The 19,786-nt window shown below is 53.4% G+C and overlaps 9 protein-coding genes across 9 annotated transcripts; 4 read left to right on the top strand and 5 right to left on the bottom strand.

The window, feature by feature from the left end:
- Window positions 1-1,309: 1,309 nt before the first annotated feature.
- On the bottom strand, window positions 1,310-2,296 carry CC84DRAFT_1088499 (uncharacterized protein; the record flags this gene model as incomplete). Its single annotated transcript, XM_018174257.1, has 1 exon — window positions 1,310-2,296. A coding segment is annotated over one exon (987 nt), but the record flags the coding sequence as incomplete, so codon positions are not given.
- A 104-nt stretch (window positions 2,297-2,400) lies between these two features.
- CC84DRAFT_1163303 (uncharacterized protein) lies at window positions 2,401-3,326 on the bottom strand. The gene is made up of 2 exons (XM_018178229.1): window positions 3,261-3,326; window positions 2,401-3,210 (listed from the first exon to the last, which is right to left on the bottom strand). Exon 2 carries the CDS (start codon window positions 3,128-3,130, stop codon window positions 2,861-2,863), a length of 270 nt encoding a protein of 89 aa, XP_018037418.1. The 5' UTR covers window positions 3,131-3,210; window positions 3,261-3,326; the 3' UTR covers window positions 2,401-2,860.
- Window positions 3,327-4,851: 1,525 nt separating this feature from the next.
- Window positions 4,852-5,501, top strand: CC84DRAFT_1242080 (uncharacterized protein; the record flags this gene model as incomplete). Its single annotated transcript, XM_018184077.1, has 2 exons — window positions 4,852-4,858; window positions 4,905-5,501. The coding sequence occupies 2 exons, from the start codon at window positions 4,852-4,854 to the stop codon at window positions 5,450-5,452; spliced, it is 555 nt and encodes a 184-aa protein (XP_018037417.1). The 3' UTR covers window positions 5,453-5,501.
- Window positions 5,502-5,643: 142 nt separating this feature from the next.
- CC84DRAFT_1163302 (uncharacterized protein) lies at window positions 5,644-6,480 on the bottom strand. Its single transcript, XM_018178228.1, has one exon. The coding sequence runs from the start codon at window positions 6,417-6,419 to the stop codon at window positions 5,898-5,900; it is 522 nt and encodes a 173-aa protein (XP_018037416.1). The 5' UTR covers window positions 6,420-6,480; the 3' UTR covers window positions 5,644-5,897.
- A 784-nt stretch (window positions 6,481-7,264) lies between these two features.
- Window positions 7,265-9,789, bottom strand: CC84DRAFT_1163301 (uncharacterized protein). The gene has a single exon (XM_018178227.1). The coding sequence runs from the start codon at window positions 9,457-9,459 to the stop codon at window positions 7,447-7,449; it is 2,013 nt and encodes a 670-aa protein (XP_018037415.1). The 5' UTR covers window positions 9,460-9,789; the 3' UTR covers window positions 7,265-7,446.
- A 156-nt stretch (window positions 9,790-9,945) lies between these two features.
- CC84DRAFT_1143319 (L-aminoadipate-semialdehyde dehydrogenase) lies at window positions 9,946-13,974 on the top strand. Its single transcript, XM_018176407.1, has 3 exons — window positions 9,946-10,473; window positions 10,523-11,793; window positions 11,841-13,974. Exons 1-3 carry the CDS (start codon window positions 10,139-10,141, stop codon window positions 13,769-13,771), a joined length of 3,537 nt encoding a protein of 1,178 aa, XP_018037414.1. The 5' UTR covers window positions 9,946-10,138; the 3' UTR covers window positions 13,772-13,974.
- Window positions 13,975-14,328: 354 nt separating this feature from the next.
- On the top strand, window positions 14,329-15,632 carry CC84DRAFT_1258251 (HIRA-interacting protein 5). The gene is made up of 2 exons (XM_018184808.1): window positions 14,329-14,620; window positions 14,674-15,632. The coding sequence occupies exons 1-2, from the start codon at window positions 14,378-14,380 to the stop codon at window positions 15,367-15,369; spliced, it is 939 nt and encodes a 312-aa protein (XP_018037413.1). The 5' UTR covers window positions 14,329-14,377; the 3' UTR covers window positions 15,370-15,632.
- A 1,523-nt stretch (window positions 15,633-17,155) lies between these two features.
- Window positions 17,156-18,382, top strand: CC84DRAFT_1242060 (uncharacterized protein; the record flags this gene model as incomplete). The annotated part of the gene is made up of 2 exons (XM_018184076.1): window positions 17,156-17,725; window positions 17,779-18,382. The coding sequence occupies 2 exons, from the start codon at window positions 17,156-17,158 to the stop codon at window positions 18,025-18,027; spliced, it is 819 nt and encodes a 272-aa protein (XP_018037412.1). The 3' UTR covers window positions 18,028-18,382.
- A 453-nt stretch (window positions 18,383-18,835) lies between these two features.
- On the bottom strand, window positions 18,836-19,667 carry CC84DRAFT_634442 (uncharacterized protein). Its single transcript, XM_018186965.1, has 3 exons — window positions 19,430-19,667; window positions 19,242-19,376; window positions 18,836-19,184 (listed from the first exon to the last, which is right to left on the bottom strand). Exons 1-3 carry the CDS (start codon window positions 19,494-19,496, stop codon window positions 18,928-18,930), a joined length of 459 nt encoding a protein of 152 aa, XP_018037411.1. The 5' UTR covers window positions 19,497-19,667; the 3' UTR covers window positions 18,836-18,927.
- Between the last annotated feature and the right edge of the window lie 119 nt (window positions 19,668-19,786).

The following is a 19,786-nucleotide window of genomic DNA, read 5'->3' as shown; positions in this document are numbered from 1 at the left end:
GCCTTGCGGAGACGTTCTTTGAAATGGACTCTCTCTGGCCGTAGCTGAACTGCCTTTGAGTATTTAGCTTCATCATGGAGATCCTATGAACTGAATTGTCAAGCTCAGGTGAACACGAAGATACTCATCTAAACCTTGTCTGTTCGTCAAGTACAACCATGGAGCTAGGATGAAATAATCAGCGGGCTGATAAACTCTATCCATTACGTGGTCCGCGTGGCTATACCAAGTCGATTCCAAACTTTGCGATTGGGAGTTGCCATGACCCCGAACTTGTTCGCATTGAACTCCTTTGAAACCACACCCCGAGGATGTCTGCAATAGTTTGATCACTGGTGCCCTCTGCCGATACCGCGATGGCAAACAGAGACGCTGATCCAACAAAACGGTACTTCGAAGAATGATCACAGCCATTCAAAGGATCAGGAACTGGCCGGACTACCAATGCAGACGAAGAGATTCCGAATCCCTTGATGCCGACAATCCTGTCTCCCGTTTCGATTCTACAAGCTCCCCAGCCCAGATAGCGAATCGTAACTGATGCTGTATTTTCATCTTCTGTGTGCCTGGCTGGTCCTGTGCAATCACCAAACACTTCCGTCAAGAATGCCGTTCGTTCGGGTGGGGGTTCTAGTTGACGGACCTCTTCATACATAAATCTCTGAGATCGCTCCCAGTGATCTGGAGACTCCCAAAAGTCCTTGTGAAACTTCTCTTCGTAATCTAGATTAATGTCCATTCCATCAAATCGGAACCAGCTCCGCTTAGATTTGTTGCCAAAGTCAAGTAAATAAAAACAAAGCTCTCCGCCCCTCAACTCTTCGAAGGTCACTGATTTTGCTATTTGTGCATGAGCACTACCCAGACTTTCATCCATGAACGTTGTCAGGTAAGCTTTTCTGGTGCTCTGATCGAGCCCGTCGGGGAGTGAAGTCTGATGCGTGACTGTTGCAATATGTCCGCTAGAGTTTCGGTCCGTGGCAGTAAAATCGAGCAGCATCGAAGTGATCTCCACTTCCAAGATACGATCATTGATTCCTTTAACAGCAATTTGAGTAATAGGATAACGGCCGTCGACTTGGCGATAGGAGGCAAGCCAATTTGGTACCCAGCTGGGAAGATCGAGGCCGCCCGCTCGAGAATCTCGCCCCATAGCTTGCTGTAGTATTTCGTGCGAATGGCCTCTCGAGATTGCAGCAGCGGCTAAGTTCATGTAGCACTGTTCTGTACTTTGAGAATAGTCAGGTTCGAATTTTGTCTTCCTTGGCGTAGCTGCGATAGTCGACGGCTTGATTCCCGCCAATGCACCTAGAGCGTATATCATGTCTTTTGGATCGGAACATTTGTACTCGTCGAACGAGACGAGATAAGATAGCAAAGAACCTTCAGTATCGTCCATGGAGCGGTTAGAGTTGCCTCTCCGTCGGACTAAGTCTTTGCTGGATGACATGAAGGACCAGGTCTGCCACAAATCAAACACCCTCATAACAGAGTGGACTTCTGTAGATATGTCCTTCCAAAAGAGTTGTGTCTTAATTGTCGTCATGAAGCGGAACCAGGATATTTGGTGACTCCCGTAATGTAGATAACTCTCAGCATTCAAGACAATTTCTTGTATGATCCATCGCCGACGAAACCATGGAAGTTGAAAGAAGCGTTTTAACACAGCCTGTTGTTGCCGTCGTTCTGAACTATCAATCTCAAGTGAAGTCAGCGACTCATAACCGAGAGGCAAAGATGGCCAAGCTTCCAAGACCGCATGGTAACCGACTTGGTTCCTAGAGAGAGATTGTATGAGAGGTATAGCTCCGTCTTCGATGCCGCCTTCTCCCAGCCAAGCAAGGACCTTGGAAGCGAATCGATAGATTTGACCCATCAAAGGAATCTGTGTACTTTTTTCTTGGTGGTCTTGCTGATTTATGCAAACTGCATCAACCCAGAGGACTCTAGTTCGATATTCGTCGCGAAAACGTCGTAGAAAAGTATCCACATTCTTGGTGATGTGGAGCTCAGAGTTGTCATCGATGCAACGCAGTCTGCAACTAAGATTTGGCCCACCCCATGTGTAAGAAACCGCCTCATAAGAAGCTATAGCATCTGACAAACACTTCTGCCGAATGCTACACTCAAGCGGCTGATCAGACTCTGAGGCTGGCAGAAGATGCAGGAGACGAGTGTGCCTCAGTGACTCCAGCGGACGATATGCATATTGCCTGATTGGTCTGAGATCTCGTTCACTGAGGCGAACAGGTATATCTGGCGTTCCGTGCGCAACGGTAGAAGAAGAAGAGACCATGGACGGCATCGTTGCAAAAGTGGAAAAAGAACAGAAGAAGTACCTATGTTTCAAGGAAGGCTGACGGCAACAGCTATGCAGCTGCGATTGCCCGCCCAGATGGGGCTAGTCTACTTCGGGCTGAAGCCTGCAGCACACGCTGTCAATCATACGAACTCTTAGCCAATCCCTGAGCCGAGGAGAATGTCGATTGACCAATCATTATAGTATGATAGAGGATCAAGGACACGCGTGCTCACGCAGTCAGCGTCTTGCTCGTGGATGTATTGCATACACGTAGAATGTACATCTGCTTGCTTGACGCATTCCTAAGAACCATACGCGGTATGACACGCATCCCTGAGCGGATCTGTATCGCCTTTCCTCTCCAAGCACCTATTCAAGCTTGAGGGCGCAGCCTCATCGTACAATTTTGTGTACAATTCCGTCTCAATTACAAATGCAACGAACGCCAGTAGATGCACCCAACTCTTTACAGTTCCATATCATACATGGCTCGGTTCTTTCTCTACTTCCTCCATCATTCCATAAGTCAAGCCTTCCATCCGGATTCATCCTCAGTCTTTACAACTCCACCTGCTCCGCCCTTTTCTCAACATAGTACCCCTTATCCGGCCGTCGCGCAGCGCGCATCTCTTCTTTCGACATGGGCTTTTCAACCTCCTTGACGTCCACCAGCTCCTTGATGCGCATTATCTGACCCGCGACGGATTGGCTGACGGGATAGTATACGGTTGTCATGCGCTTCTTCAGTCCGAGGGCGTGGAGGACGCCCTGTACCTTCTTGGGCATGCCGATGCCCGATCGCATGAGCGTTATGCGGAAGTAGGCCATTGTGCGGGGGTTTGGGGGTTGGTGTCCTGGGTAGCTTGCGCTGAGGTGTGTGCGGTAGGTTGGCGTATGACGCAAGGTACCTGGGCGGAGGTCAATCAAACGGAATCGAGGGTTTCGATTCTTCACATACGTCTTGGAGATGCAGTGCGGGTGCGCTGGTGCTCGCGCGATGTTGCCGTCGTCAACTTTTCGAGATTCGGAGCGCGGAAGGAGAAGACGCTCTATTCCTGATCAAGCAAGCGCCATCCACTGGCAAGAAGTCGCGCCCGATGTCACGTGCCGCGACCTCCCTCTTAGAGCTCGATCTCATCACAGTGAGCGACATCCTACTGTCTATCCAACCAAGTTCCCGGAGAAAGTAGCGGTGAGCAACCAGTTGACCTGAAGTGATGTGGCCTCCAAATCGGAATGTCAGCACCCGTCCGCGCCCATATTGATGGCTGCACCCATCCTCGGACCGGACCCAAGAAGCCTCGGAACCCCGAAGGCATCAGGAGACGAGAAGTAAAAGAGTTGTCCGTCCTTTTACTTTTCGGGGCGTGGGCATGCTGCGTGTAGCCGGTTTGTACAACACCCGTTAGCGAGGCAAACAGTTTGGCCCCTGCGATACGACACAGCTTCGGACTGACAAGGAAGGCCCCCTTCCTCGTAAAGCCGGTACTCAGAGTCTTTAAAAATCTTCTTCTAGCCGATTGCTCGAATCCCAAACGCGCAAAACAGTGGCTGGTACGGGAGTCGTATCTCCCGTAGCGAACAGCGTTAGGATCATTTGGAGCTACCCGCGAATCCTCGACCATGGGATCTTCCTGAGTCTCATCTGTTTCCTTTCTTTAATGTCATGACTCTGCGATCCTTTCTACCCCTTTTTCGTTCTCACTGTCATGTTCTCTCATTATTCTCATTTCCATTTGACAATACCCTTGGGAATCGCAGTTGATGTGCCAAGCTGCCAGCTGAATGCATTCTACGCTGAAAGACTGTCGCCCGTGAAAGGACACGAGCGCCTGACATAATATCACGGTGTGTTGCTTCTGCGTACGTTGACCGTTTTGTATGCAGCCATTTCATGCAGGCAAGGACCACAAAGCCCGGCCTGTGGCAGCTTCTGGCACAGACAAGCTTGGTTATCCCTGTGAGCCTCAATGCATGTCGAACGGATAGCAACGCCCGTGGTGCTACTCCAGCTTTGCAGGACCGGCCCCCACGCACATTCCCGAAGATTGTAAGGTCCGTGTCCCGGATCGTCTCAAAGGCAGATAGCTGTCTTTTACGAGCTGTTACTTGCATTCCGTCGCCTCGATGCATCGTCTCCTACTTTCCATTTCTATCGCCTCTCCTGTCTCGGAAGCGCGCGTTTGGTCCGTCTACATGCCGACGGCTAGTGGAGCACTCAGATGGGTGTAGGCATGCCTGCCTACATTGACACAAGGGACACGACATGACGGCCTTGTCTGGCAGAGCCATAAAAAGCCATTTGAACAGCACCCTTCACCGCCAGTTTTTAATATGTATACATAAGAGTCTCAATGGATGGATTCTACTGACCTAGTCTTCACGATCTCTGCACTCTCAAACTACACCAGCAGACAACAAACTTTCGATAGCTTCCTTTACGTACATCATCCCGCACTTCCTACTACGGTAACTCCTTCTGTCCTTTGCTCACCGCGAGCATCTGCGTAATACAACCCAAGTTCATCTCACCTTGCCTATCAACCACTATGTCAAGTAAGCCATACATCACCCACCACCTACTCCTTTTAATTCGCCGTAGCACTATCCTCCCCTCGCGCAGCCCAATACCACCAGCCTACTACCCACCCCCAGTCCACCCCCTCCGACCCCTCTGTCCATCCCTCCTCTATTCCCCCCTTCGTCTACCGCGTCCACCGTGCACGCTCCCAAACCGCCTACGACTTCAGCACCGGCTTCCGCGCCAAAAACCAGACCACCATCATCAACCAACTCTCCCACCTCTCGCGTTTCGGTCTCGCCCACCTCAACCAGCAAACCAACATTTCGTCCCCCTTCATCAGCGTGTATCGCAGCCAGGTCCACGCAGAGGAGGTTGCACGCTACTTTGCGCGGCTATACGACGAGGATACGTGGGTGGTGACGATCGATACGAATCACTTGAGCAGGGGCCCGGTGTTCTGGGCGGGGAACTTGCTCGAGGGACAGGAGATGACGGCGAGCCAGACGTGGTTGCATGAGGGGGAGTATCTCTGTTTGTATCGGATTAGTCCCCAGGCTATTCGGGATCAGACGAGAGTTGTGAGGAAGGAGGCGAGGAGCTATGGTGTTATTGGGGGACGGTGCTGAGGCGGAGATCGCTTCGGAGACAATATGGGGTGGAAGGGATGCAAAGGACAGACATTTGATTGGATGGTCGCTCTGTACTGCTGACAGCATTGATCATGTATGGTTTTATTTCTCACGGCACGTTTTTTTTTCCTTTCTTCTCGCCCTTGTGGGGGCCTTTTGGATTATCCTAACGCGCATGTCTTTCGTTTTCATCACTGTTTCCATTCTGCATGGTGCGGGATATCACCAGGAGCTGCACACTACGCTATTCCACCACGTCGTACTTCCCATTGCCACTAGCAATGGCGAATCCTTCCGAAGTCCTTGTACAACAGAAAAACCCAACACAATTGTTCAGCTGCTTTGCTATGCTGCCAGTGCGGTGACTTCCTACGGCAACGAACAAACGCACCGCTTTACATCCATCTTTTACCCTCCCCGTCCATCGAACCCTCCCATTCCCTCACTGTTCCCCTATTCCCTCGTCAAGCCCACAGAGAGCCTCCATCCTGCCCTCCACTACCCCCTCCAAATGTCCCACCGTCCTCACAACCTCAACCCCAAACTTCTTACACACTAGCTCCACGTTCCCCCTCTTCCAAAAACCCTCCTCACAGCACACCACCATCTTCTCGCCATACAGTGCCGCATACATGCCCAGCTCCATCAGGCTGATCGGACACAAACTGCCAGCCTTGAAGCAAACTACAATCAAGCTGACCTGGGCCGGGTGATGCATTTCCCAGTCCACCTGCTCTTTCCACGGCGCACAGGAGGGCAGTTCCACCCAAGAGGAATCCCAGTCGTCGCGGCGAGGATTCAGGATCTGGATGGGGAGGTCGGAAACGTGGTCGGCGAGATCGGTGGCCCAGTTGGAAGTGGGCGAGGCCTCGATTGTGCCGAAGAGAATGAGGGAGGGTTTTGTCAACGTCGGATATGCGGGTGGGAAGTGGATTGTTGCTCGTTGGGCATTTGAAGAGGACATTTTGTTTGAGTCCTGCAGGATCTAATCGGAGTGCGTGTTGATGTTGTGATTGAGAGAGGCGCAAGGCTGGAGGCTGGTGTAAGCGGCGATGCGAGCTAGCTAGTACGGACACGGCGGGTGGGGCGAGGAAGGTGCATACAGCCTCGCCATGGAGCTTGCAGCCTCTCTTCTTTAGTCTGACCATGTATAGTATATAAACTGGTGAGCTGTGGTTTCAGGCCATTTGGCTGCGATACTCATGTGATGCGGCCTGGCCTCACAGAAAACCAACCCACCTATTCTAGGTGTGCGTCGACGACCGGAAGCTTCTGCTATACCAGCATAACAACATGGTCACCAGCACTGTCGCATGTTTGCCCATATGGCTATTGTCGAGAAACATTGCATCAGGCCGATGCTTAGCAAGTGCAATATTCGATGTCTTACTTTGAAGTACACATACCCGCTTTCTACTCCGATATTTACACTTTGCTCACCATCATACCACTACTCCCCCACTTAGAGTCTGCCAGTCTTCCTCGTAGTTCAGTACGTGTCTTCAGACTTCATGTTTCCATTGAACAAACGTAGCTCTGCTCTATTCTGCGCTCGCAGTTGCATTGCTTCTTGTCTTACCTTACCAGTCTTTGCCAGTTCCTCTGTGACAAATTGAGATCGCACTTCTTTCGGAAAAGGCACATCGCCAAACTTCATATTGTAGAGTCTCTCTGCACACCCGACATGCATGTGCGGTAGCGGGTCACTTTGTAGAACTTCAAAATGCACCCACGCTCCATAGAATAGCAACCGTGACCCTCGCTCTCAAGTCAGACCGACTCAAGTGCCTGACAGAAGGGTAGCTTAGATAGTGATGTAGTGAATTACTTGCTACTACAGATCTTCCGCTGTCTGGTGACCAAGCCGTCTATTTGATATCCTACAGCTCTCCAAGCTCGCGCCGCACGCTTTTCAAATGCCCATCAACGCCTTACGCCATGCCCCCAAAAGACCACAAGATCTATACCAACTTAGCCAACTCTTATACACATTATCTAAACCGATCACTCCACCTGCCACCGCCCGCCTTGACGCCTGCCTTCCTCTCGCTTCCAGAGAACTTCTCTTCCTGGTCTTCCCAATCCTTCCTCTCATTCCTTCTCCTCGCCGAAAACGCCCGCGCGAACCGCCACGCTTCAGTGTCCGCCAAACTCCAGTCTTCCACTTCCTTGACTTTGCCACGCACGGGATCGTCCTTCTTCGCCTTGTGAGATTGCGACAGTACTTCTCGCGCCTTCTTCAGCCTCTCCTCTTCCTTCCTGATCCAGCGCTCTTCCTGCTCTCCCACACCCTCGATGGCCTTGGGCTCGGCGGGGCGTGGGAAGATGATGAGTTCGGAATCCTTGGAAGGGGAGCTGGGTTCCTTGTTAGGGGAAGCGGACTGCGGGAGATTGAAGCCGAAGATCCATTCAAGGTCTGCTTGGGTGGTGCGCTCTGCGGTGAGCCAGAGCGAATGCGAGGCTTTTCGGAGGGAGGCGACCTCTTCTTTGAAAAAGAGAACACGGTAGAGCGCACTGTGGCCGGGGCCGAGGAGTTCCTTGGTGAGAGCTGTGAGCCAGAGGTCGCGTTCTGCCTCATCGGTGAGGAACTTCGCGTCGATGTCTTCGCGTGTGTAGTGCAGCGAGGCTAGGGTGTACGGGTGGGGTACACTGCCGATGGAGTATTGCTTGGTGGCGTTCTTGAAACCAGGAACAAGCTTGAAGGGGAAGGGCTTGTTCGGGTCGCACGGCTTGCACTTCTGGCGGTTTGGCGGGCAGGACTGGGGCATCGGAGAGCTCGGGCATTGGGTGAGGTTACGCCCAATCTCAATAGCCGTGTACGTCAGGGCGGTCGTGTGTTCCGGAAGCGGTTTGACGATGGCGATGCCATCCGGATGTGTTTCCTGGAAAGTCAGGTGCAAGTGCGAGTTGATCAGGTCAGCAAGTAGCTCGAGGCCTTCCACCTGGGTAGTGTTTGAGAGTTTATCCCGGACGGTCTTGTACTTGTTGTTAACAACGTCCTGGTTGTAGTATGCCAATCCATTTGCTTTCTTGTCCACCGCAACGTCAGCCGAAAGTAGGTTGACTACCATGCCTCCATCTTGTACAGCCAACTTCGCAATCTTGTCCTTGTTCGCTGGAACATCCTGGAGAAGTTTGTTGTTGATGGCTTGTTGGATCGCTTCGTCAACAGCAGCAGAATCGCCGAAGAAGATACCGTTTTGCAGTGACTCCACGCGAGACAGTTTTGGAAATTCATTGCGCCTGAGGAAGCTGATCATGGGATTGTCGAATTGCGCCATTGGCAAGGTCAACCAATTGGCGAGGATGCCGCCGCCCTGCTTCGCCCACGCAAGCCATCGAAAGAGCTCCAGCTCCATGCTCGGTTCGAGCTTCATGCGCTGCACCATTTCATATTGCGGCCCCATGGCGTCTTTGTGGTTGAGCACGATTGGCTTGAAGCCCTGCGCCCACCATGCCCGTCGCCATGCCAGAATCAGTCTGTTCTCTGCCTCTGTCACCTTCTTGTCCTGCTTCGACTTGGGCTCGTAGTAGGTGTATATGGGTGGGCGATTCGCAAGCGGCGGAAGCACGACGCGGCTCTCGTCGAGAGCAACTTCTTTGGAGAAGAAAGTGTGCCACTTGAAGTCGGTGAGCCACTTGATGGCACCGTAGGAGCTGGACGCAGTGCTGTTCGCTTGTTCCGGCGGCTTGTGAGCAGGCGGGCTGAAGATGTCTGGGACCGGTAGGTCGCCAATGTTGGGGAGTTTTGGAAGCTGCGGCAGCTCGGTGGGCAGCTTTGGAATGTGGTCCTTGATGTCGGAAAGATCGGGCAGATCAGGCAAATGCGGGTCTTTGACGGCGTCTTTGACTTGCTCGTATGTAGGGATGCGGTCTGCAGAAGGCGCGCCAAATGCGTATATGGTGGCTATGAACAGGATGACGAAGACGACGAGCAACTGGAAGCGGCGCGGAGGCAGGCGCAGCGCAAGCGGCTGGCCGAAGAGAGTTCGTTGGACAGGCATGGCGGCCGGGGACGGCGCAGAAAGGACAGACAGCGGACAGGCAGTTATCGCGACATGGGACCGGGCGGTGGCACCGTGTCGTGGACGTGTGCGTCTGTACGAGGCCGCTTCCAGGGCGGTGTTGCAAGCCCCTAAGCTACGCGTACGTACGGATAACGGCAGCGGCGCGCCGTGCTTTTTAGCGCGAAGGAGCGATTGGCAAGAGGTCGGCGGACACGGAGTGACCAGACTTGTGAAGCGACGCCGTGTCAGCCCGCAGGACAATGAGCGGACGCAGATAGAATCGCACGACGCCCCTCACGCCGCCCCTCTCCTCTGCATGGGTGGCTGTCTAGGGTCCTGTCGTTGGTAGGGCTGAGGCGGGCCGGCGAAACACCGACCCCAGGATTCTGGCGCGCGGGAGTGCCCACTCAGTTGATTCCGATGTCGCATGGGTCGCTAAATTTCTCGAGGTCCCGCACCGCGTCATTCTCGTGCCCAATGCTCCTCGGGTGCACGCGCGGTCGGAGTCATACCTCCAGTTGCCAACTTGTGTCCACAGACTCTTGCAACTTGACCATTCCTGCATCACTCACGTTGCAGTGCCGGCGCTTCCTCTGAGCGTCTTGAGCTCCCCGCGGACACGCGACCCCTCCACCCCACCAGTCACCAAGGCGGCACACTGCCATTGAGCGCAACCATGAGCTCAGTGACCAAGGGCGAGATCCCGGATCCCACGGCGGACCTGCATTGGTCCGACTTCAAGGGGCCAATCCACGACATCTTTGCTGCGAACGCCCGGCGGCATCCCGACCGGCCCTGCGTTGTTGAGACGGCCACCAGCAAGACGCCCGAGCGCAGCTTCACGTACAAGCACATCTCCGAGGCCACGGCGATACTGGCACACCACTTTGTGCACAATGGCATACAGCGCGGCGACGTCGTCATGATCTTCGCCCACCGCGGCGTGGATCTGGTCGTCGCCATCATGGCGGTTCTCGCTGCCGGAGCCACTTTCTCTGTCCTGGATCCTCTGTAGGCGAGCGTGCTCAATGGCCTGGGACTGCCACTAACAAATCGACAGATACCCTCCGGACCGCCAATGCATCTATCTTGAAGTCTCCCAGCCCCGTGCTCTCGTCGTAATCGATAAAGCAATTCAGGAGGCCGGCCCTCTTTCCGACCAGGTGCGCAGTTACATCGCTGAAAACCTCGATCTTCGGACCGAAGTCCCAGGACTGCAACTTCGGGACGACGGGACGCTAGTCGGTGGCCAGAAAGACGGCAAGGATGTGCTGGACGGCCAACAACAGCTCAAGGCGGAATTGCCAGGTGTCTTGGTTGGTCCTGATTCGACCCCTACCTTGTCCTTCACATCGGGTTCTGAGGGCAAGCCGAAGGGCGTCAAAGGACGTCACTTCTCCCTGACACACTACTTCCCCTGGATGGCTGAGACCTTCGGGCTGTCAGAAAACGACAAGTTTACCATGTTGTCGGGTATTGCCCACGACCCGATCCAGCGCGATATCTTCACGCCTCTTTTCCTAGGCGCTCAGCTACTGGTACCTAGCAAAGAAGATATCCAGCATGAGAAGCTCGCAGAATGGATGCGCAAGTACGGCGCAACAGTGAGCCACCTGACCCCAGCCATGGGCCAGATTTTGGTTGGAGGTGCTTCGGCTATCTTCCCAAGCCTGCATCACTCATTCTTTGTCGGCGACTTGTTGATCAGGAGAGATTGCAGAAGGTTACAGAATCTCGCCCCCAACGTCCGCATCGTGAACATGTACGGAACCACCGAGACCCAAAGAGCTGTGAGCTACTACGAGTTACCCAGCGCGACCGAGGCACCCGAATTTTTGGACACCCTCGGCGAGGTCATCCCAGCCGGACGCGGAATGAACAATGTCCAACTATTGGTCGTAGACCGAGAGGACAGGAACAAGATCTGTGAGCCAGGAAAAAGCGGCGAGATTTACGTACGTGCTGGTGGCCTGGCAGAAGAGTACTTGGGCCTTCCTGATCAGACGTCTACAAAATTCGTGGATAACTGGTTTGTGGATCCTAGCAGATGGGTTCAGGAAGACAAGAAGAAAGTAGAAGCCCAAGGTACGGCAGAGCCCTGGCGGGAGTTTTACAAGGGACCGCGAGACAGATTATACCGCTCTGGCGATCTGGGTCATTACGGACCAGATGGTAACGTCCATTGTACGGGACGTGTCGACAACCAGGTCAAGATCCGAGGTTTCCGTATCGAGCTTGGAGAGATTGATTCTCACCTTGCCGCGCATCCGTTGGTTCGTGAGAACGTCACCCTGCTGAAGCGTGACGCTTACGAGGAACCAACGCTCGTCAGTAAGTTGCAAATACCAACCACACAGACAGCCCTTCTAACATTGTAGGCTACATCGTTCCCGAGATGAAGCGATGGTATGACTGGCTTGAAGAGCGAGGTGTGACCGAGAGCTCCAGCGATGAAACGGACATGGTGGCGCTGCTGAAGCGGTTCAAATACCTTCGGGACGACGTGCGAGAGCACCTTAAGAAGAAGCTTCCTGCATATGCCGTTCCCTCTACAGTTGTTCCTCTCATTCGATTCCCGCTCAACCCCAACGGCAAAATCGATCGACCCGCCCTTCCGTTCCCAGAACCAGCACAGCTCGCTGCCGCTGGCGCGAGGAGACCTTCTCAACTCGGCACGGCTCTGACCCCGACTGAGAAGCTCATGGCCGGGATCTGGGCTGACCTCCTCAGCGACCGTGGTGTTACTGCCGACACCATCAGTGGCAGCGATTCATTCTTCGATCTCGGAGGCCACAGTATCGTTGCACAGCAACTGTTCTTCAGAATCCGACAACAATGGAAAGACATCGATGTTCCTATGAGCACCATCTTCCAGTACCCAACACTTCGTGGCTTCTCGTCGAGTATCGACCAAGCGCAAGATCCCATCGGTCTCCGTCTCGACACGGCGGAGGCGATTGAGGATGAGCCTGAAGATGAAGATTACTCTGCTGATGCTAGAGATCTAGCTAAGCAACTAAGTGATTTCAAGACCAAGGAGCCTCTGAAACCTGGGCAAGAGATCCATACCTTCCTTACGGGCGGCACTGGGTTCTTGGGTGCATACATTTTGAGAGATCTGTTATCGCGTCCAGGAAAAGTTACTGTGCTTGTACGAGCGAAAGATGCAGATGCTGCACTCGGTCGCATACAACAGACATGCCAAGCATACGGCATCTGGGACGCCTCATGGCAATCGCGCATCACAGCACTCGTCGGCAACCTTGAGTCATCAAACTTCGGCCTTGCGCCGGACGTCTGGAACCAGCTTGCTGATTCAATTGACGTCGTCATCCACAACGGTGCGCTTGTGCACTGGGTATTGCCATACTCCAGGTTGCGCGCCCCTAATGTCGAAAGTACCATGACTGCATTGTCGCTCTGTGCGGTTGGCAAAGCCAAGAACTTCGCCCTGGTCAGCTCCACCTCAGTCTTGGATTCCGACTACTATGTCAAATTCTCAGAAAAGAGCCTTGCCGAGGGCGGCGCTGGTGTCCTCGAAGAAGACGACATGGAAGGCTCGCGCAAAGGTCTTGGAACGGGTTACGGTCAGAGCAAGTGGGCTGCTGAGTACTTGACCAGGCAAGCAGGCAAGAGGGGACTCAACGGAACCGTCATCCGCCCTGGATACGTGACAGGAGACCCCGAGACGGGCACCACCATCACCGACGACTTCCTCGTCCGCTTGTTGAAGGGCTGCGTCCAGCTCAAGTCTCGACCAGACATCAACAACACCATCAACATGGTGCCAGTAACGCATGTTGCGCGCGTGGTCGTCGCATCATCACTCAGTCCGCCTGCATCGCCCATCGGCGTCGCGCAGATCACCTCGCATCCGCGCATTACGATCAACACGTTTGTCGGCGTCCTCGAGAAATACGGTTACCACGTCCCTCAAGTGTCGTATGCCGAGTGGAAGAAGAACATGGAAGCGTACTGCGCGGACCAAAGCGGCGCAAAGGAGGAGCACGCTCTTCTCCCGCTTTATCACTTCGTGACGGGTGACCTGCCCGCGGACACCAAGGCGCCCGAGCTTGACGATCGCAACGCAGCTCAGGCGTTGAAGAAGGATGCCGAGTGGACGAGCCAGGACTGGAGCGCCGGTGGCGCCGTGACTGAGGACACGGTTGGTGTGTACGTGAGCTACCTCATTGAGCTTGGGTTTATGCCGAAGCCGGAGGCTAAGGGTGCGTTGGAGCTGCCCCAGGCGAGGCTGACGGAGAGTATGAAGGAGGGTATGGCGAAGGTTGGAGGACGCAGGGGCGTGTAGCTGGGTTGCGAGTCTTCAAGTAAAATAGTATCATGTGTGACGAATAGCTAAGCGCTTGGATAGATAAAAGGGCGGATCAGTATTTGGTAAGACTAGATAAATTGTCTTGTTTCTCACGCACAACAATGATCCGCTGGATGTATGGTGGCGTCAACGCGCTTACTCGCTATTCTGCCGCGGCTGTTGAAACAATTGTCGGTCCCCACTCGAGTTGTAGCAATTCACGCGCGGTGAGCTATCTCGAAGAATTCTGCGTCGAACTTCGGTCCCATCCAGTGCAATTGAAAGACAGGATAGCCGTCGCTCTGTAATGTCTCTCTTGAAAGCTTAATGAATTATTCTACCTACATTGCAAAGACAATAAAATACCAGAATGACAACTCTATGTGCCGGCGTTTCTTCGGCGCATACAAATTGCCGCCACGTTCGCCGCGCTCGCCGCGTTCGACGGGCTTTGTAGATGCCGTTCGTGGAAGGTTGGCTGAGTAATGCGCGGCCCAACGACGTCGTCACTGCCGCGGCCAAAACTTCAGCGGGCCCGCGAAGCCGCCGTCGCATACCTACAATAACCACCCTCGTCCTAGATCACCACCAGAGAACTGCACAATGGCAACACCCTCAATCTCACGATCCGCGCTGCGCGCAGTAGTCCGCGCGACTCCGTCACTCCGACCACAGAGCACACGAGCTGCATCCCGCTGTCTGCACCAACGCGCCACACCCATCTCATCCTCGCCGCTGCACCAAAGACCGCGAGTCCAGCAATGGAGCCCCAGCGCGCCCCTCGCCGGCACCCGCCAAGAAAAGCGCACAATGTTCATCCAGACTGAATCCACTCCCAATCCCGATGTCCGTCCACCTCCCCGTCCATTTCTCTCCTACCGCCCGCTAATCCTCACCAGGCCCTCAAATTCAACCCCAACCAGCGCGTCCTCCCCGACACCATCTCCTCGGGCTCCCTCGAATACCTCTCCCCGCGCTCCACCCTTGCGCCGCCCCACCCCTCCCCCCTCGCCGCCCAGCTCCTCAACATCGACGGTGTAACCTCCGTCTTCTTCGGCGTCGACTACATCACCGTGACCAAAGACTCTGCGACCCCCTGGGCGCATGTCAAGCCCGAGGCTTTCGCCATCATAAACGAGTACATGGTCTCAGGCCAGCCCACCGTCAACACCGTCGAAGACCGCGCCGGGGAAGCCGGACAAGGCGGCACGGAGACCGACTCCCTCGCATACAGCGAAGATGACGACGAAGTCGTCGGCATGATCAAAGAGCTATTGGAAACCAGGATCCGCCCCGCGATCCAGGAAGATGGCGGGGACATTGAGTTTCGCGGGTTCACCGACGGGCAGGTGCTGCTGAAGCTGCGGGGCGCCTGTCGCACGTGCGACAGCAGCACCGTGACGCTGAAGAACGGGATCGAGAGCATGCTGATGCACTATATAGAGGAGGTGCAGGGCGTGCAGCAGATTATGGACGAGGAGGAGGAGGTGGCGTTGAAGGAGTTTGCCAAGTTTGAGGAGAAGCTCAAACAGCAGAAGGGGCCGGATGCGGTCAAGGGGACCGTGGGGAAGGGGAGTTTGGACTTTGTCGAGTAGGAGGATGAGGAGGTTCATTGAATAGAAGGAAGGTGCGTTGGGTACGGGGTTCTTTCTCGATGAGATTGAAGAGATGATCCATCTACGTCTGCAATCATTTGGCGTGAGCAGGAGCTGGATTCCTCTGCAGCAGCCTTCGCTCCTAGTCCAATCTGTAATATATACACCAGCATGCATATACAAGATAATGAAGCTATGAGCCACACCTGTTCCGCTCCTTCCCTTCGACTGTCCAGTGCCCCAACCCTGTATCCGCATGGGCAAAAAGAAGGCAGTTTAGAGAGGGGGCACGCCAGGAATCGAACCTAGATCTCGTCCCACCAGGCAGCGGGTCTTACGACAGCCGCTGGTATAAGTACACGCCCAGCCACTGGACCACCACGAACCCTTAGCTTGTTGATGATGGCCATTACGTGCCGGTCATCATACATATGGGAGTCGTACTCTGCTCCAGGCGCTTTTCTCGCGCCCGTTCTTGTGACAGCCTCTTGAACTGTGCGTACAAACAGACGGGCAAACGACTGGAAAAGGGGGGTTCCAGACCGGAGAAAAGGATAGCCTTGCAGTTTTGGGAGGCTACGCAGTGGTAGGAGCGGAGCGAGGGAATCTAGCGTACCTGCCGTCTTTCCCGTTGCTCCTTGACCGAGCGAGGAGTGTGCGAGCGTTGCATTTGGAGACTTTGGTCGAGTCTCTAGGCGCGAGGTTTGCTGCCGTGGCTGGAGGGGAGCGACGCAGGAACGTGACGCGTGAAGTGGGCTCCCGTACCTGAGTAGATGGGGAGGAGCGGACTTTGCAGCAACATGTGATTTTTTTTATTGTTATTATTATTTTTCTTCTTCTTGATTGTTTTTTTTTTTTTTTTGGATTCGCAACGTGTGCGTTATGAGATCACGCACGCGAAAGACAGGCACTATCTATACCACTGACAGGTTAGTCATGTAGAGAGCCGCGGCGAAGATGGATGACAGTTGGTGGTCAGTTGGGAAGGAAAGGTTATACAGTAACGGTGGACTTTATTTCCGGTAAGTATAACTGGATGGGAGGGTGCGTTGGAGATTGCATCCGGGGATGTTATTGGATGGAGACAAGTGGTAAGATGCACATGGCTGTATGCATGTCCTGGTGAAGACTAATCCTGCCTTGAATCTTTGCGATGGATCCCAATTGACTGCAGCAGAATTGGATCGTGGTATATGAGTGTTGGTGATTGCGCTTTATAGCATGACATCACAATTAGTCGGGCCTCGTGTTCACGATATTAAATTTACGAAAGAAGCTTATTTGCTGTTTTGGGACCGAATGGACTCGAGCATCGAATAGGACTGTACAATTCCTGTGAGCGGTGAATGAAAGCTTCAGTCGCCAAAGTATAGGAATAATTCTGACCAAGACATTAGATCAGGAACAAAAAGATGTATATTACGAGAGTGAACGGCGCGGGCTTGGTGTGAGAAATTGAGGTAGCAACCAGGGTTGAACCTGCTGTTAGGTGTAAGTGTGTTGGATCGCTGAGGTTGATGGCACGGCCTCGATATGGCTAGTGCGCTCTTTCAACCCTTCATCAACGGAGTGCTGTGCTCTGCTAGTTCTCGGTTATGCGCAAGTATAGCAGACATGTCGAGGTGCAAGTTCTTAGCAGTTCCGGTCAACACGTCCATTGGAGCGCTCGCCTCAATAGGCATGCCCCGCTCAGCCTCAATCTTGCATCCACGACAACCAAAACCCCACAGGAACCTCACGTTTCTTCCGATCCACTCATTTTACCCCCTCCCCTGTTACTCTGAAGATGACAACTCTCCCGCCTCCTAACGGCTACACAAAACTCGCCTCACTCCTAGGCAGTCATCCTGACCTCGCCATCTTCCGCCGCTTCGGCAGCCTCAACGCCAAAAATCTGCTCTACATGCAGGCCGAACTCGTCAATTTAGAAGGTAAATTGCAGCGCGCTATTGAAGCGGATACTGCGTCTGGACATGTAGACCGCGTAATCTACGATCGTGATTGGCAGTCCCTTGCGGAGAGTGGTGGCGCGCCCGATGGATGTGGGGAGCAGTGGGAGGTGGTGTTGAGGATCAGGGAGAAGTTGAAGGAGTATAATGAGGCGCTATTGCTCCAGACCATGCTTGCGAAACAGAGTGGCCCGCTTGACCGCGATATGCAGTTCTTGCAAGAGTGGATCAAGCGACCTTCTATGGGATATGTTTACTTGCTGGGCGCCGACGCGGATGTATGGGAGAAGCCGGATCTGGCAGATCTGGTAGTACTGAAGCGTCCCGAGCGGCAAAGCACAGCATCACGCGTGGTTGGAGACTTCGTGGTGCTGTGGTGGAACAGGATCTTTAGAAAAAAGAAGCAGGTAGAGAACTTCTGGGGCTTTGACTTTCTAGACGCTCTACTGACCGTTTGTAGCCCGTAACGGACAGTAACTACACAAATACCGTCATTTATTCGGACAGCACGTTGGCAAAGGCCAGTGCCGTCGTGGGCTCTGCATGTGCTTCGACACTGCCAGTGCTGGCAATTATTATTTTATACACGGTGAAAAGCATGTCGAGACGTTTGGCGGTCATCACCCTGTTGACACCGTTGTTCTCTGCTGCTCTAGGGATCTTTTCTAGTGGACGGGCAATCGAAAACTTTGCAGCCACAGCCGCGTAAGTAATGAAGATTACCATCAAGCTATGCTGGACTAATGAGAACTAGATTCGCTGCTGTACAGGTGGTGTTTGTTGGTGCAACATCATGAGTACGACCGGACAAATGGAATCTCTCATTGTGCATTATATCCCTTTGTCATACGCATAGCGTAGCAGAACTCGTATCGCTGGTCTGTGAGATAGAACTTCATGCGTTTTCAAAACGAGCTCTTGAGGAATGACTATCTCGATTGCCTGGTTCAATATTGAATCCGCTGTATCAAATCATGTGATGAACACATGAGAATTCTTGCACGATGATGTGGTGTAGCATCTTTTGAATCTGTGCTAATATGGTATCATTCAGGATACTACGGCGGTTTGGTACCCAAATTTGATGTAGATGTGGCTTGGGCTTGTCGACGCTGTTCCAAAGCCGCTTGCTCCCGGCGACGTTGGTCCTCTGCTGATTGTTGAGACGTCATTTCACCTGCTAAACTATCAGCGTATGAAACGAAAGTCGCCGTTTTTGCAGACGTACGTACTCTGGCTGGGACCGCCATATGACAACAGAGGGTATAGGTTACTCAGGTTAAAGTCTTGGAGAATCCCTTTTTCCTTGAGATAACTGTGCCCTAGAATCACGTCTGCATGCCCCGGATCGTTTCTTGGGAGAACATAGCATTGACAGTCATTGTAACGACTTCCTCCTGGCAGTTTGAAGGATATTTGTACCATCTGTGAGCTATTTATGGGCCCATCGGCTGAACTTACTGCGACTGGCGTTGTTTGAATCGGCTGAATTCGTAACCTTCCGAGCAAGTTCTGTGAAATCCAATTGTGCTGATCAGAGCCTGTGTCGAACACAGCGACAGCTCGTACGGGCGTACTTGCATGGTGTACCGCGATGTCAATATCCTGCCTATTTGACTAGTTGCCTTGTTATAAGAGAATCTATCTTAGAATGATTTCGCTTCCATACCTGAGAAGTGTTCGCAGGAGCCGAGTAGGACCGGGAAGGGTGCTCTGGACGGGGCGCATCGGGGGTGTATGTAGGCGGCGGGCTCGAATATTGCGCTGAGCCAGATGTCGGTGTGGGGCTGGAGTATTGCGGAGCTGACTGTGTAGTCGGGGCTGTGCTGTCCCTTCCCCATGTGTATCTCGCAACGCTTCCGTCCGCTGGCCGGAAATCGTTAGTTGAGGGAGTGGCTTCGTAACAAACCGGGTTCCACTCACCATCGTAGACAGCTTTATACCAGTCTCGATGATCCTGCGACCAGGCCCAGGCCGATTCAATTTCCTGAGTAGTCACCTGCGGAGTGGGGTTTGTGGTTTCACGTGCCCATACGTATCTTACAAGACTACCATCCGCTGGCCGAAAAACATGAGTCATTGGTATAACTAGCAGACCAGATCATACTTACCATTATATACAGCTTTATAATAGTCTTGATGCTCCACTGACCAGAACCAGTCAGAGTCCCGGGACATTGTAAACACAGAACGCTATTGATAGCCCAAACCCTGCCGGCTTGTGTACTACTTGACTCGCATATCCGGACACTGCAGATAGCAATGCTTGCAGCCCTGACCAGAAAATGGTCCCAAGGCGACACGGCGCGCAAAATCGACAAAGTCGAGGATTGAGAAGCAGGCGGTTTGCGGGGTAGCTTACTTGCCCTCGCGGCTCAGCCTTTTGGGGGCCGGCCGAGGAACAACTAGAAGTTCCGATGGTCAGATGATTCATGTCGCACGAGTTCAGCCTTGCAGGTACGAGACGC

This window comes from Paraphaeosphaeria sporulosa (genome assembly GCF_001642045.1).
Source record: "Paraphaeosphaeria sporulosa strain AP3s5-JAC2a unplaced genomic scaffold CC84scaffold_4, whole genome shotgun sequence".
Taxonomy (NCBI): domain Eukaryota; kingdom Fungi; phylum Ascomycota; class Dothideomycetes; order Pleosporales; family Didymosphaeriaceae; genus Paraphaeosphaeria; species Paraphaeosphaeria sporulosa.
Note: the sequence above shows the minus strand (reverse complement) of the source record. Positions and strands in the feature narration are given on the sequence as shown.